This window comes from Ornithorhynchus anatinus, chromosome 18 (genome assembly GCF_004115215.2).
Source record: "Ornithorhynchus anatinus isolate Pmale09 chromosome 18, mOrnAna1.pri.v4, whole genome shotgun sequence".
Lineage (NCBI taxonomy): Eukaryota > Metazoa > Chordata > Mammalia > Monotremata > Ornithorhynchidae > Ornithorhynchus > Ornithorhynchus anatinus.
The window spans coordinates 5,812,710-5,826,069 of record NC_041745.1 but is presented as its reverse complement, the minus strand read 5'-3'; the positions used below and the strand labels follow the sequence as shown (position 1 = coordinate 5,826,069).

Here is a 13,360-nt window from a genome sequence, read left to right as displayed (position 1 = left end):
GTTATTGTGCCCAATTAAGTTCAAGCAGCTGGATGGCGCTCAAGCTGAGTGTTGAATATCTAGGCCGCTGAAAGGCTTCACGGGGGAAATTCATGACTTCACCTCAACTGCACACTTCAGTTCCAAGAGGCGAAATGAGTGAGTTTTGCAGGATCTCTTCATTACTGCACTGAAAGTGGTTTGGCTTTCTGCCACTGGGAAACCCAGTACTGCTTTAACCCGAGGGCAAAAGGGGCTGGCACCCCAAGTTTCCAACCCCCGGGGAGGGGGTGGAAGAGGAATTCCAGCAGCACGACCTCTGTTTTCCATTTTACATCAAAAATGCCAATGATGATTAATCTGCTCAGGCCTCTGCTGAGATAAAAATAGCCCCGGGAGTGTCAGAGGGAGTAATGTGCAGTTGGATAATAATAATTGTGGTATTTGTTAAGCTCTTGCTATGCTCCAAGCACTGTACTGGGAAAGAGATAATATAATCAAGTCAGACCTAATCCCTACCCCTCATGGGGCTTACAGCCTAGTGGGAGGGAGAACATGTATGGAATGCCCATTTTACAGATGAAGAAACTGAGGCACAGAGAAGTGACTTGCCCGCAGTCAAACAGCAAATGAGTTGGCAGAGCTGAAATTAGAACCCAGGTCTGCTGGCTTCCCATTCCGCTGCTCTTTCCACTAGGTCATGCTGCTTCTCAATCCAGCAGCTGTTTTCTGCACCAACGGTAAGAAATGCCCCATCCAGCAGACTATTAGATTTAATTTGAAATTAAACATTCCTGCTAACAGTTCAGGAGACTGCAGACCTCAAAACCTCAAAAACTGCACTGATGGATAGAGAAACAATTCCCTTTCCAAAATTCTCTGAGGATGCAAGGATGTATTTTCCACTCATTTAAACTAATTTCAGACACACGAGTGTCTTCTCTTCCTCTAAAAACCAGAGTACATATGTTACAGTTTAAGGATAATGGAATGAACAATGGTCCTATCAGAAAAAACTGGGTCGGCATATTTATATGGAGGAGGTGCTGTTTCTTTCCTTCAAAAGTAGCAATCCCCAACCCTCTAGGAGCTTTGTGCCGTCTGATTATTTTGTGTCTACCCCAGGGCTTAGTATATAGTAAACACTTATATGCCACAATTATCAGTGTTCTAATCTAGACAGAAAATATACACTCTATTGATATTTGGATTCCAGTGGGATCCAAATCGGCTACATGAAGAGATCTGACCCCTAATGTAGGGGTTTTCTTATCTCCTTGTTTCGTGTACACTGTCCCAACTCTCGGCTGTGAAGAAACAAGGTTAAGTGTGCTACAGATGACTAGTTAAAACCCATTAATCTTCTAACTCCCATTTTAGTTGCAGCTTAAGGCGGCTTTCACAGGCATGCAAAAATGCATTTTGCACACCCACATAGGAGAGCTGTCCAACCATTGGCTGCTGTGAGTTCATTCCTAATATTTGCTCCATATTTCATTTTTCAAATCCCCTTGAAATCGCAAACAATTTAATTTGGTGGAAAACAAACCCTGCTGTAATTTCGTTAGAGATTGTCTTCCAAGGATGGACCAGTTATTAACGACTGAAGCTTACACCGCCAAAATGCTTCATCTCTGCACATATTGATCCCGGCTCTTATTGAGATAGACTCCTCAAGCCTGAAGAAAAAAATGTTTTTTCAATTGAACAAAGCAAATAGATCTGTTCCTCTTCTCCTTAGATTCTGGTTGCATTTCAAGCGAGGGACTTGGCACCTTGGCTGAGCACTTAGCAAATACCATTATTTTAAAAAAAAGAAAAAGGAAGAAGGAAAAATAATAGTATTTGGTGCCAAGCACTGTTCTAAGCACTGGGGTAGATACATGATAGGTAGGGCACAGTCCCTGTTCCAGAGGTAGAAAATATTTGAAGTTCAAAGAATTAGAAAATTTGTCCTCGCTACTAAGCTTTGAAATTAGAATTCAGAGTAGCTTTATTCCTTCACACATCATTATTGTTTAGCAACTGTATAACAATTCTAGATCTTCTGAGTGATTTAAATTTGGTTTTATTTTCTATTTCTTCTAACAGACCAGCAAGGTAACCCTTCCTTGTTCTGATTTCCCATCAAAAAAGCACTGATTAAGAGTCAGGATGGCTAGGGGGTTGAACTGAGTTAGATAGGTCTTGGATTTTAGCTCTGGGAGCTGCCACCCTTGAAGCCACAGCAGTAGAGAGGGCCTTCTGTGAACAGGAAAGGAAATAGATAAAATAAGAAAGGTCACTGTGACCGCTGGGAAATAATGACATGATGTTTTTCCTGACTCTGCTCTTCCTCACTCTGCAAAAAAACAGAGGACCAAACAGTCCCGTGGAACTATCATGGGTGTCTTCGTTCATCCGTTCTGTTCACCTTGAAGGAGATTCACTGCAGATTTAATGGAGGAAGAGAAGAAGAGCTATCGCTTGTCCTTATATTGCCTCATTTCTTATTTTTTGAAGCTGGAGCCACTTGACTATTCAGTTTATTTTTGACTTTCAGCTCGGAATACAAAAGGAAACAGAGGGGGAAAAAAAAAAAGCCCCGGAACCAAGGCTGCCAGTTCCGAATTTCTGTTCCGTCGCTTTTAATATTATCTTTGTCATTTGGGACTCCAAAGCCAGCATCCAAAATTCAAATGTGGGGGAACTTTCACATGAATTTCAGCCAAAGCACATTCTCAATTCGAGCTCAGTTGAATGATGAGATTGAATTGTTTAAAATCTTATTTGGAAAGTGATTCAGCTTGCGGTTGGAGAGGTGAATTTTTACAGGGATTGAAAATTGGAGAACATTCCTAAACACCAGGACCAGGTTATCCACTGGGTAAAGGCAGTAACTGCCCCCAGCCCATCTCTTAAGGAGAGCCCCTCCCCTCACCTCTCCAGAGGCAGCCCCACAGCCAACAGGGAGAACATTTGGCCCTTGTTCTTATTTGATTCAAGCCATGGATAGAGTTCATTCATTCATTCATTCAATTGTATTTATTGAGCACTTACTGTGTGCAGAGCCCTAAACTAAGCACTTGGGAGAGTAAAGTGTATTAGAGTTGAGAGTAGTGTTGCCTAGTGGATAGAGCACAGGCCTGGAAGTGAGAAGGACCTGAGTTCTAATTTGAACCCCACCACTTGTCATCTGTGTGACCTTGGGCAAGTCACTTCACTTCTCTGTGCCTCAGTTACCTCATCTGTAAAACAGGGATTAAGTCTGTGAGCCCCATGTGGGACATAGACTGTGTCCAACCTGATTAGCTTGTATCAGCTAATTTTTTTGTGTGTAGAAAAAAAGAGAGTGAAGCAGAGAAAGACAGAGGGACAGAGAGGGAGAGAGAAAGAGTGTCTGTAATAATAATAATAATGTTGGTATTTCTTAAGCGCTTACTATGTGCCGAGCACTGTTCTAAGCGCTGGGGTAGACATAGGGGAATCAGGTTGTCCCACGTGGGGCTCACAATCTTAATCCCCATTTTACAGATGAGGGAACTGAGGCACAGAGAAGTTAAGTGACTTGCCCACAGTCACACAGCCGACAAGTGGCAGAGCTGGGATTCGAACTCATGAGCCCTGACTCCAAAGCCCATGCTCTTTCCACTGAGCCACGCTGCTTCTCCAATTTGAGCCACTGAAAACTAAGCTAGACCAAAAGGAAGACCACATAACCTAGAGAGTCCTCTTCAATTCCATTCCTCTTAGCAAGAATATTGAACTCATAAGAAATGTCACACCAGTTCACTTCAGCTCTTTGGGCTGAGCATCATGGCCCTCTGCCCCTAAGAAGCCCCTCCATGTGGATGGTGTGATCTATCAATCGATCTAAATTTTGATTCTAATTGTTGTTGCTTTTGTTTGTATGAAAATACGTGACAGCGTACTCCACATGAGTGATTGGTTTTCCAAAGGCACTATTAAAAACACATTCACACTTCTCCCTTTCAGAAAACAGGCCGAGAAGTAATCGAGAGGAATTCTCGGGGCATAAATTTGGGGCGACTTGGAAGGCACAGCCAATACTCAAGCAGATTGATGCCTGGGATGTGTACCTTATGCTGAGCTGTTAATGCAAAGCAGTTCAGGGAAGGATGCTGAATTTATAATTTGGAGCAACTGATAGCTTTAGAAAAAGCTCTGTCCTCTGATGGTGTAAACTGGGGACATTTATAATACCCTTAGAGCCGCAGAATTGATTACTCTTGTGAATGATGGTTATTATTTTTTAATAGTATTTGTGAAGTGCTTACTTTGTGCCAGATACTGTGCTAAGTACTGGGGTAGATACAAGTTCCTCAAGTTAGACATAGTCGCTGTCCCACATGGGGCTCTCAGTCTTAAACCCCATTTTACAGATGAGGTAACTGAGGGACAGAGAAGTTAAGTGACTTGTCCACGGTTACACAGCAGACAAGTAGTGGAGCCAGGATTAGAACCCAGGACCCTCTGACTTCCAGACCTGTGTTCTGTCCTCTAGGCCATACTGATTTGAAGTGGGAGAAAGACAGAAGAGCCCAGAAAAGTCCAGGAACTCTCTCCTCTCCCATTGCCTAGTGTAACTGCTCAGCCAAGATGCTGGAGAGTAGAGCAGGGAGAGAATGAGGTACGGGGAAGAGGTAGCGAAGGGCTCCAGTCTATTTCCAGCACTCCTATTTCCAGATTCCTGCGGCTCTTTTGACCCTGTTGCTCCTGACCACGGGACCAACCAACCTGAAACCTCCCCACCTAATTGTTGGGCCAGTGACACAGGTCATGGAATCCTGTCCTCAAGTACCAGTCATTCATTCATTCAATTGTATTTATTGAGCACTAACTGTGTGCAGAGCACATTACTAAGTGCTTGGGAAAGTCCAGTACATCACTACACAGACACATTCCCTACCCACAAGGAGCTTACAGTCTAGATGGGGGGAGACAGGTGTTAATGAGAGAAGCAGCGTGGCGCAGTGGAAAGAGCACGGGCTTTGGAGTCAGGGCTCATGAGTTCGAATCCCAGCTCTGCCACTTGTCAGCTGTGTGACTGTGGGCGAGTCACTTAACTTCTCTGTGCCTCAGTTCCCTCATCTGTAAAATGGGGATTAAGACTGTGAGCCCCACGTGGGACAACCTGATTCCCCTGTGTTTACCCCAGCGCTTAGAACAGTGCTCTGCACATAGTAAGCGCTTAACAAATACCAACATTATTTATTATTAATGTAAATAAATAAATTTCAGATATGTGCATAAGTGCTGTGGGCCTGGGAAAGGGGAATAACCAAGAAAGCAGGTCAGGGCATCGCAGAAGAGTCCTGAAGCCTAGTGAGTTGCATCATAAATGAAACCCTGGCTGCCAGCGACTTGAAATGGATCCCAGCTGGACCAAGCTCAGTGGTTGGTGGAGTAGCTCCGTTCTCTCTACTTGATTCAATAAACAGCAAGGCCTAGTGAAAAGAGCACGTGCCTGAGAGTCAGAAGACCTGAGATCTAATCGCAGCTCTGCCACTTGTCTGCTGTGTGACCTTGGGTAAGTCACTTAACTTCACTGGGCCTCAGTTACCTCATCTGTAAAATGGGGATTAAGACTGTGAGCCCTATGTAGGATAGGATTTTGTTCAACCTGATTATCTACCTCAGCACTTAGAACAGTGTCTGGCACATATTAAATGCTTAAAAATAACTCTTAGAGCACTGCACTAAGCAATAGGGAGACTACAATAAAGGAAAATAGTCACCACTCCTGCCTTCAAGAACCTTATAATCTATTAGTAACCACAAGCTTTCTGGATGTCCCCTGGTTCTCCTCGTTTCCGCATAAATATTGTGCTTCCTGACTTTCAAAGAAACCATATTACCCCCCCACCCCATCGGATTTGCTCTGATTTCATTCCTATCACATAAACAGCCAAGTCTTAAGTGCTGATCACGACTTAGAGGCTTCTTGCTTGCTTCCTTGTACACGGTTAGCAGGTTAAATTTCTTGCTTCTAATAGTGAAGCAAATAACTTTTCATTCAGGCATGTATTAGTGCTTGAATGTTCATTAAGACCACACTTGAGATAAATAAAGATTAGTAAATACTCCAGTATACCTTTCTCAAATTTCATGTTTTCCTTGACATTTCCATGAATGCTGAGGCGAATACTATCCATCCATATTTTTCTTCTCTTCTTGCTCCTACACTGAACTCATGTTTGTGTATATAATATTGCTCCCACTTCCATTCAGAGAGATTGAATTGTAACAAACTCATGGCTCACAGAAGACAAAGCTTTTCCTCTCAAGGCCTCTTTCATCCAAAATCTCAATAGGCAACTGTGCCCGGTGGTGGCATTATGAATCACAAATTCATACCCCCTGAAACGTGGAATATTCTAATGAAGAAAATGGATCCTTAATCCTGGAAAAGAACCCAGTGAAGTGTAAGGATTTTCTTCCTTCCATCTTTTCCACAATTGGAAAATTCCTTTCCCAGGTGTTTTTTTTTAAGTCCAGAATTTGCTACTATAATGATGATTTGGTTGAAGAGATCATTCACATGATTTACACAGTCTAACCAGAAAGAGAAAGCTAAAGATGAATTATGGATGACTTCAACTTTGAAAAAGAAGTCTAGCACACTATAGATAGAAGTGTTAATTTGTGAAAGAAATTTCAAAATGCATTTTGACCAGAAACGGTCAAAATATCGGTACCTTTCCGTTCTGCTAAACTTGTATCAATTGGAAGACATTTAGGCTTTTCTCCTTCATTATGTAAATATAATTTCTGCTTGTGTTATTTTCTTTGAATAGAGGTTGGGGTAAACCAAAAGAATCTTTATTCCATGCTGAAATATTAACTACTTAAAGCCGATATCTTCGGCAATTCCCCAACACCTGAAATATTCAGGGCTTGTTTTATTTTTACTCACCCACTGTCGAGAGGAGACTAACTAGAAATCCAACTTTTCCTGACACTTTAAAGGTGATTCTTCTGGCAATACCAGGCAAGCAGAGCTAAGAATGAGTCTATCACTGTGTGAGGAAGGTTTACATAAGGCTGTTTTCACATTTCTGTTCCCATCTCCGTTGACAGTTTCCATCCAACTGAGAGAATGAGGTGGTTGAATAAAAAATAGCCATTGCCAATTGCCTCACCTTTTGCTGGGCCCTAAAGCTTGCTGGGAAATTCCCCATTGAATCTGTAGTACTACACTGGCTGGGACGTGGAAATAATGAGCAGCAGCAGGATACCCAGCTGCTCTTTGGAGAGCTGAAATTGGGAAATCAAAAGCAATGAGGGCTGCGGAAAGTTTTAAGAACACGGTGAAACAAAACCTCAGCCAATGCTGTATCGTAGCTGAAAAATGAGAGTCAAGTGCTAAGGACAGACCACTATGGTGACAGCCAGCAAGAAGAGAGTGGCTCTCTTCAATCAGAAGTTTCGTAAGGAAAGGGAGAAAGGAGGCAAAAGAGAAAAACATGCCAGCACCAATCAAGAAAACACAAAAGGGGACAATCCTTTTGGGTGTCCAGTGTGACCGGTACTGAAGATACCACTGCATTGACCTTTTCAATCACAAACTTTTTTTTTAATGGTATTTGTTTAGTGCTTACTGTGCCGGGCACTGTTCACTCTAATAGATGAATTTCATTGTCATTGGTGTCTTCTTTGGCTTTGAAGGCCACCTATAGATATTTTGACAAAGGAATAACCCAGTCCACAGGAAAACCTGCCCCTAATTTTACTCCTGCTTCAGCTCACTTTACCACAGAAGTTCTGGGAACGGTGCTCTGCAGAGTGTAGGCACTCACCATCAGTGAAAACAAAAGGGGAAGGCAATGTCAGCAGAATCCACTATGGGTCAGTGTCATTTTCATGCTTGATGCTTCATGGGTAATGGCAGACATCTGGCCAATATCATTTTGGATGAAGCTATTCCTTGCTATCAACTCCTTTTCTAGGGAGTGAACTGTAGAACTCTTAATTTCATCTAAAACTGAGGGCAGGAGAGTGTGGGTCCAAGTGACACAACTAAATGTCCTCAATAAAGTCCATGTCAGTCCAAAACAATCACCAGGGAGAGCTTTGTGTGTAGCAAAGTACCTGTGATGGCATTTAGTCCCTTGGATCAGTTCCAAGCACCCTCAAAACCTAGACTCAACTATAAATATCCACAGATCTGAAGGTTTAGGGCTTTGGAGGAATATAGTCAGTAGAATCCCAAATGTGAACCAATTGTTGACTTGAGTTCTCTCTGAACTGGATAAAATCCAGTTTATCCAGTTATCCAGTTTATCCAGGGGGTGACAGTATCATTTTAAATAAAATCAAAACTCATTGGGTATTCGATAAATTCCTGCTCCCTAGTTTTCAAAGGCACTGTTTCTCACCCCCAGAAAAAAAAAAAAAGAAACTAAAATTGACAAACGATGAAAAGACATAAATCTTATAGCTGTAATATGTAGAACTACTTTTTCTATTTCCTTCCAGTGCCTTGGGAGTGAAAGCAGCCAGAATTGGCTAGTTTCACACTGCAATGCAATAGGGAAACACTTTCAATTAGTACAGCTTAAGGGTAAGGATTTTTGTTTCAAGCTAATGTATTTTATCCCAGCACTCTGAACTTTGATCAATCATCCCCTTCCTAATTCATTTCTAAAATTGCTTCAGGACCTTCTGACAAACTTCAGTGCCAAATTATAAATTAGGTTTCCACCCAGTCTGCCCCCTCCACCCTCTTTTGGGCTTCTTGTCCTTAGACCTGTGGGAGCCTTTCCTTTCAAATCAAGTGCCTTCCTGAATTTTATGGAAGATAAAAAGATTTTGGGGTTGAAATAGATCAGACACATTTTAAAAGCCAAGTTTCGCCTTCAGCTTCCTTTCCCTCATTCTTGCTACCATCTCTGGGAATCACATGGCTGGAACGGAACCTAGAGCAGTTTAATGTTCCTTATGCCTGCTCTTCCTGACCAGTCGTCTGACTTACTGTTGGACAGACTGACGAGGATAGCCCCCGACGGCCTGCCCAAAGACTGGGCAAGCAAATGCAAGTGACATGCTACCCCAGGTATGCTACCGTAATGTGATGCCATCTTAGCCGCCATTTCGCTGAATTGTGTCAATTTTGTGTGATTCTAGAGCATTTCTCTGGCGGGAACCTCTGGGCCCTGAACTTGCTCCAGAGCCTTGCATTCTCCCTGGGTCACTATGAAATACGTTCCAGGACTCAGAGCCGTGGCTCTCAGAGGTAGAGCCACGAGGGAGGGAGGATCAGAGCCGAAAATTCTGAAATGGATAGAAAAGCAGCTGGTACCATTTAGGAGAGGGCACAGGCCAGATGACTGATGCCCCTAAGAATGACTGAACTAGACTATAGTCTACCAGAATTAGGGCTTTCTGCCCTATGGCCAATCCCATGAAGACATGGAGCAGCGTCAAAGATTGGACATTAATAAATTCCTTCCTTAGGTTGGGGGTAGAGATTAATCAAACAAGGATTAAAAGCACATTATTAAAGGAAGATTGGAATTAATTCTAGCCCCACTTGGCTAAAGCTAGGCAAAGAAATGTTCTGCTGTTCAATCTGATTCACTTTCTCCAGCAGATTGTAGTGTTTTTCTAGGAATGGACAAACTCCCAGTGCCGGAGAAGAGCATCAGAAAAAGAAATAGGCAATAATCCAACCAGAGACGCTACATGTGGGTCTGCACCCCAGACTAAAACACCCATTTTGGTGGCCAGTATGGTGCTTTCTTTAAGTTCATCTACAATCACATTCAATAGTTTTTTTTTATAGAACCCTAAACATGGCTACAGAAATGTTGGTGGGAAAGATTGATAAGTGGAAATCAACTCTATGAGAGACCATTCAGCAGTTGGGAGCATAACAGCGGGGTCAGTGGGAAGCACTGATGAGCCTCTGGCTTTCTAATAGAATTTGCACATCTCTGTGGCCCATGGACTGTGAGTTTAAATTTGAATATGCCAGGACTATCAATCAACCAATCAGTGGTATTTATTGAGCACTTACTATGTGCAGAGCACTGTACTAAGCTCTTGGGAGAGTAAAATATAACAGAGTTGGAACACACATTCCCTGCCCACAGTGAGCTTACAGCCTAGAGGGGGAGACAGACATTAATGTAAATTATTTAAAATATATAATTTAAAGATATGTATACCAGGACTGTGGAGTTGAGGCTGGGCAAATATCAAAAAATGCAAGATTTGGATCCCCATCTCCTTGTTTAATGAAGGCATTTATTATTATTATTATTATGGTATTTGTTAGGAGCTTACTTTGTGCCAAGCACTGTTTATTAAAAGCTTAACAGTTGCTGAGCCCTGGGATAGACACAAGATATCAAGTTGGACAGAATCCTGGTCCCTCATGGGGCTCACCATCTAAGAGGTTAGGAGAGGTTGAGAAGCAGCGTGGCTCAGTGGAAAGAGCACGGGCTTTGGAGTCAGAGGTCATGAGTTCGAATCCCAGCTCTGCCACCTGTCTGCTGTGTGACCTTGGGCAAGTCACTTCACTTCTCTGGGCCTCAGTTACCTCATCTGTAAAATGGGGATGAAGACTGTGAGCCCCACGTGGGACAACCTGATTCCCCTGTGTCTACCCCAGCGCTTAGAACAGTGCTCTGCACATAGTAAGCGCTTAACAAATACCAACATTATTATTATTAGAGCCAGTATCTTCATCCCATTTTATAGATGAGGAAACTGAGGCAATCGATCAATCAGAGGCCTAAATGTGACTTACCCAAGGCCTTATAATGGGACAGTGGCAGAACTGGAGTTAGAATTCAATCTTCTAACTCCCAGGCCGAAGGCTCTTTCCACAAGACCGTGCTGCCTACCTGTTCTTCCTTCTCACTGGGAGACTGAGAGAGAGGGTGGTGGTAGCGAAGTGAGAAGTAAAGCACCTCCTTCTTCTAGGACAGAGCTCTTCCATTTGTGATAGTATTTGTTGAGTGCCCATTGAGTCCAGTGCACTGTACTAAGCGCTTGAGAAGTGTAGAGTAAGCAAGCAACACATTCCCTACCGGCAAGGCACTTACACATAGACATAAAAATATTTACAAGCAGAGTAATCAAAAGAAATCATTGACTATCCAAAAATACATATGCATAAGTGCTGAGAATGAAGACAAGCACATAAGTGCTAGAGACGGTTGATGGGCTTGAATGATTTGGGGTGCTGGGATTTACTTGGGGAAACCATGTCAGAAAAGCTGGGCTTTCAGGAGGATTATGGATATAAAAAGAAGTGTAGTCTGTTGGATTTGGGGAGAGAGGAAGTTCCAAAGGGAAGAGTGTGAGCAAAGGGATGGAGGCAGCCAAGTGGAGAGTAAGGGACAGTTAGAATAATAATACTAATAATTGAGGTGTTTGTTAAGCACTTATTATGTGCCAAGCACTGTTCTAAGTCCTGAAATAAATACAAGGTGCAGGTTCTGGCCTGCCCCAGACCAGCTGTGGAAATCCAAGCTTGTAAAATGAGCATGAAGGGCTGGAGGGAGAGTACACTTCTAGGTAGTTGTCATTTTTTTCAACGGGAATTCAGGACTGCCCTGGCCAAACCAGCTCGTGTGGTCAGCCGAAGAACAAACTCTTCCCATTTTAACCATATTCCGGGGAGGAGCTCTGTAGAAAGGCTTGCCTCTCCATCCAGATATTTTTCTCCAACCTCAACAACCTATGTTGACTCACATGACTGGGTAAACCCTGGGAATTCAGAAAAGGGGATTTAAAATTGGCAATATTAACTGAAGCTAGTTTATATACTGGCCCACATAGTTTCACACCCCTGCTGTCAGGAAATGGTTGTGTGTGGTTCCCATTGCATATGTCAAGAGGAAGAACTCCTCTTCCACCTCAGCCCCCAAGATTTCCCCCACCCACCTAACCTCCCAGCTTTCCACACCTTGCTAGTTCCCTCGAACTGACTTTGAATCCTGGTATGATACCTGGTATGATACTAATCCCCCTCTTCTAAGATTGCTGCAGTGCTCTCCCCACAACCCCCCTCTTATGTTTATACCCAAAGAGTTGCTCATCTGAAAGATGAAACAGTGGGCAGAAACTTTATTTCTGGGCTTGTTAATTTTACTCCAGACAGCTTAAAAATAAAAAGGATAACCCATCTGTCAAAACCAAATGCAGTGGTTTCTTCAGAAATCTCTTCTAAAGTAATTATTTCATTGCTGGGTAAGAGAAGATTAAAATGGATTTGGCTCAGAGAAATCATTGAATTAGAATTTGGCATTTTACAACCTGAGATCTGTCTGGGTTTTTGGAAAGAATGTGTTCCTTTGGGAATTAAACAGCAGCCTGATGATAGAAAGCCTCGTTGTTAGTTACAAATGGAATCAGAGATGTGAATTGCATCAGAGACTCATATCTTTCTGTCCTTTCCCTATCCAAGTATTCCCACAAAGCGTCCTTCTTGCTGGACACTGTTTCGTCTTCTTTCCAGGTGCTACAGTTAACCGGAGAGGTCATTTCAGCTGGACAGTAGTTCTACATAGAGGTGTCAAGGAAACATAGCTAAACAGCAAAGCATTTTCCCACTTGGTCGCTGGAAAAATGAACCATGAAGATAGAGCTGCCTGTTGACATTTCTAAAGCAGGGATGAAATAGAAACAGGAGAGAAACTGGAAAGCATTATAGATCTTTATTAGAAAACCATATGGGCTGAGTTTCTGATTTTTCAGACCCTGAGCTGTTTCAGAAGTTGCGTCCTATTGTTAAAAGACTCAGACCGGCCCGTTTCTATTCAGCAGGTAAATTAAACATCGAGAAGCCGCCAAAATCTACGATGCTGTTTTCTCAGTGAGGAATAAGGAGTGTTAGTGCTCAAATTTCATCCTCTCTAGCAAATCGCTCCCAAACCCTTCACTCTGGACTGGAAGACTTGTACTGGGGGTCCTTCCCCATCCCCCCCAGCTAGACACTGCTCCCTCTCCAAGTAGAAAAATCACTCACTCACCTCACTCATGGTGTCTCTGCAGGGACAGTTTCCAATCTGCACTTCCTCAGACCAGAGGGGAACGGCACAGCACTTGCTGCTCTGTCCTAGCTTTTTCTCTTAAAAAGGGCTGCACCGAAGCATCATGCCTCTAGTAAACCAATAAGATTCATTCACCTGTCTAAACTCCTTCAGCTCATATCTGAGAGCACCCAGGGCCACCTAGTGGTGCAGAGGGAAAGGAATCGGAATCGATCGGAATCCCATCGGAGATCGAGGGAATGATGGAACGAGACCGGCCACAGAATAATAATAATAATATGGTATTTGTTAAGTGTTTACTATGTGCCAGGCACTGTACTGAGCGCTGGGGTGGACACAAGCACATCGGGTTGGACACAGACACTGTCCATTGCACA

The 13,360-nt window shown here is 43.0% G+C and overlaps 1 protein-coding gene across 1 annotated transcript in view; it reads right to left on the bottom strand.

The window, feature by feature from the left end:
* The window catches only part of PCP4 (Purkinje cell protein 4), a 45,962-nt gene extending 32,896 nt beyond the window's left edge, over window positions 1-13,066 (bottom strand). Inside the window, exon 1 of the mRNA XM_007667205.3 lies at window positions 12,963-13,066. Coding sequence (XP_007665395.1) covers window positions 12,963-12,971 — 9 coding nt within the window. The 5' untranslated portion in view covers window positions 12,972-13,066. The remainder of the gene's footprint in view (window positions 1-12,962) is intronic.
* Window positions 13,067-13,360: the final 294 nt, after the last annotated feature.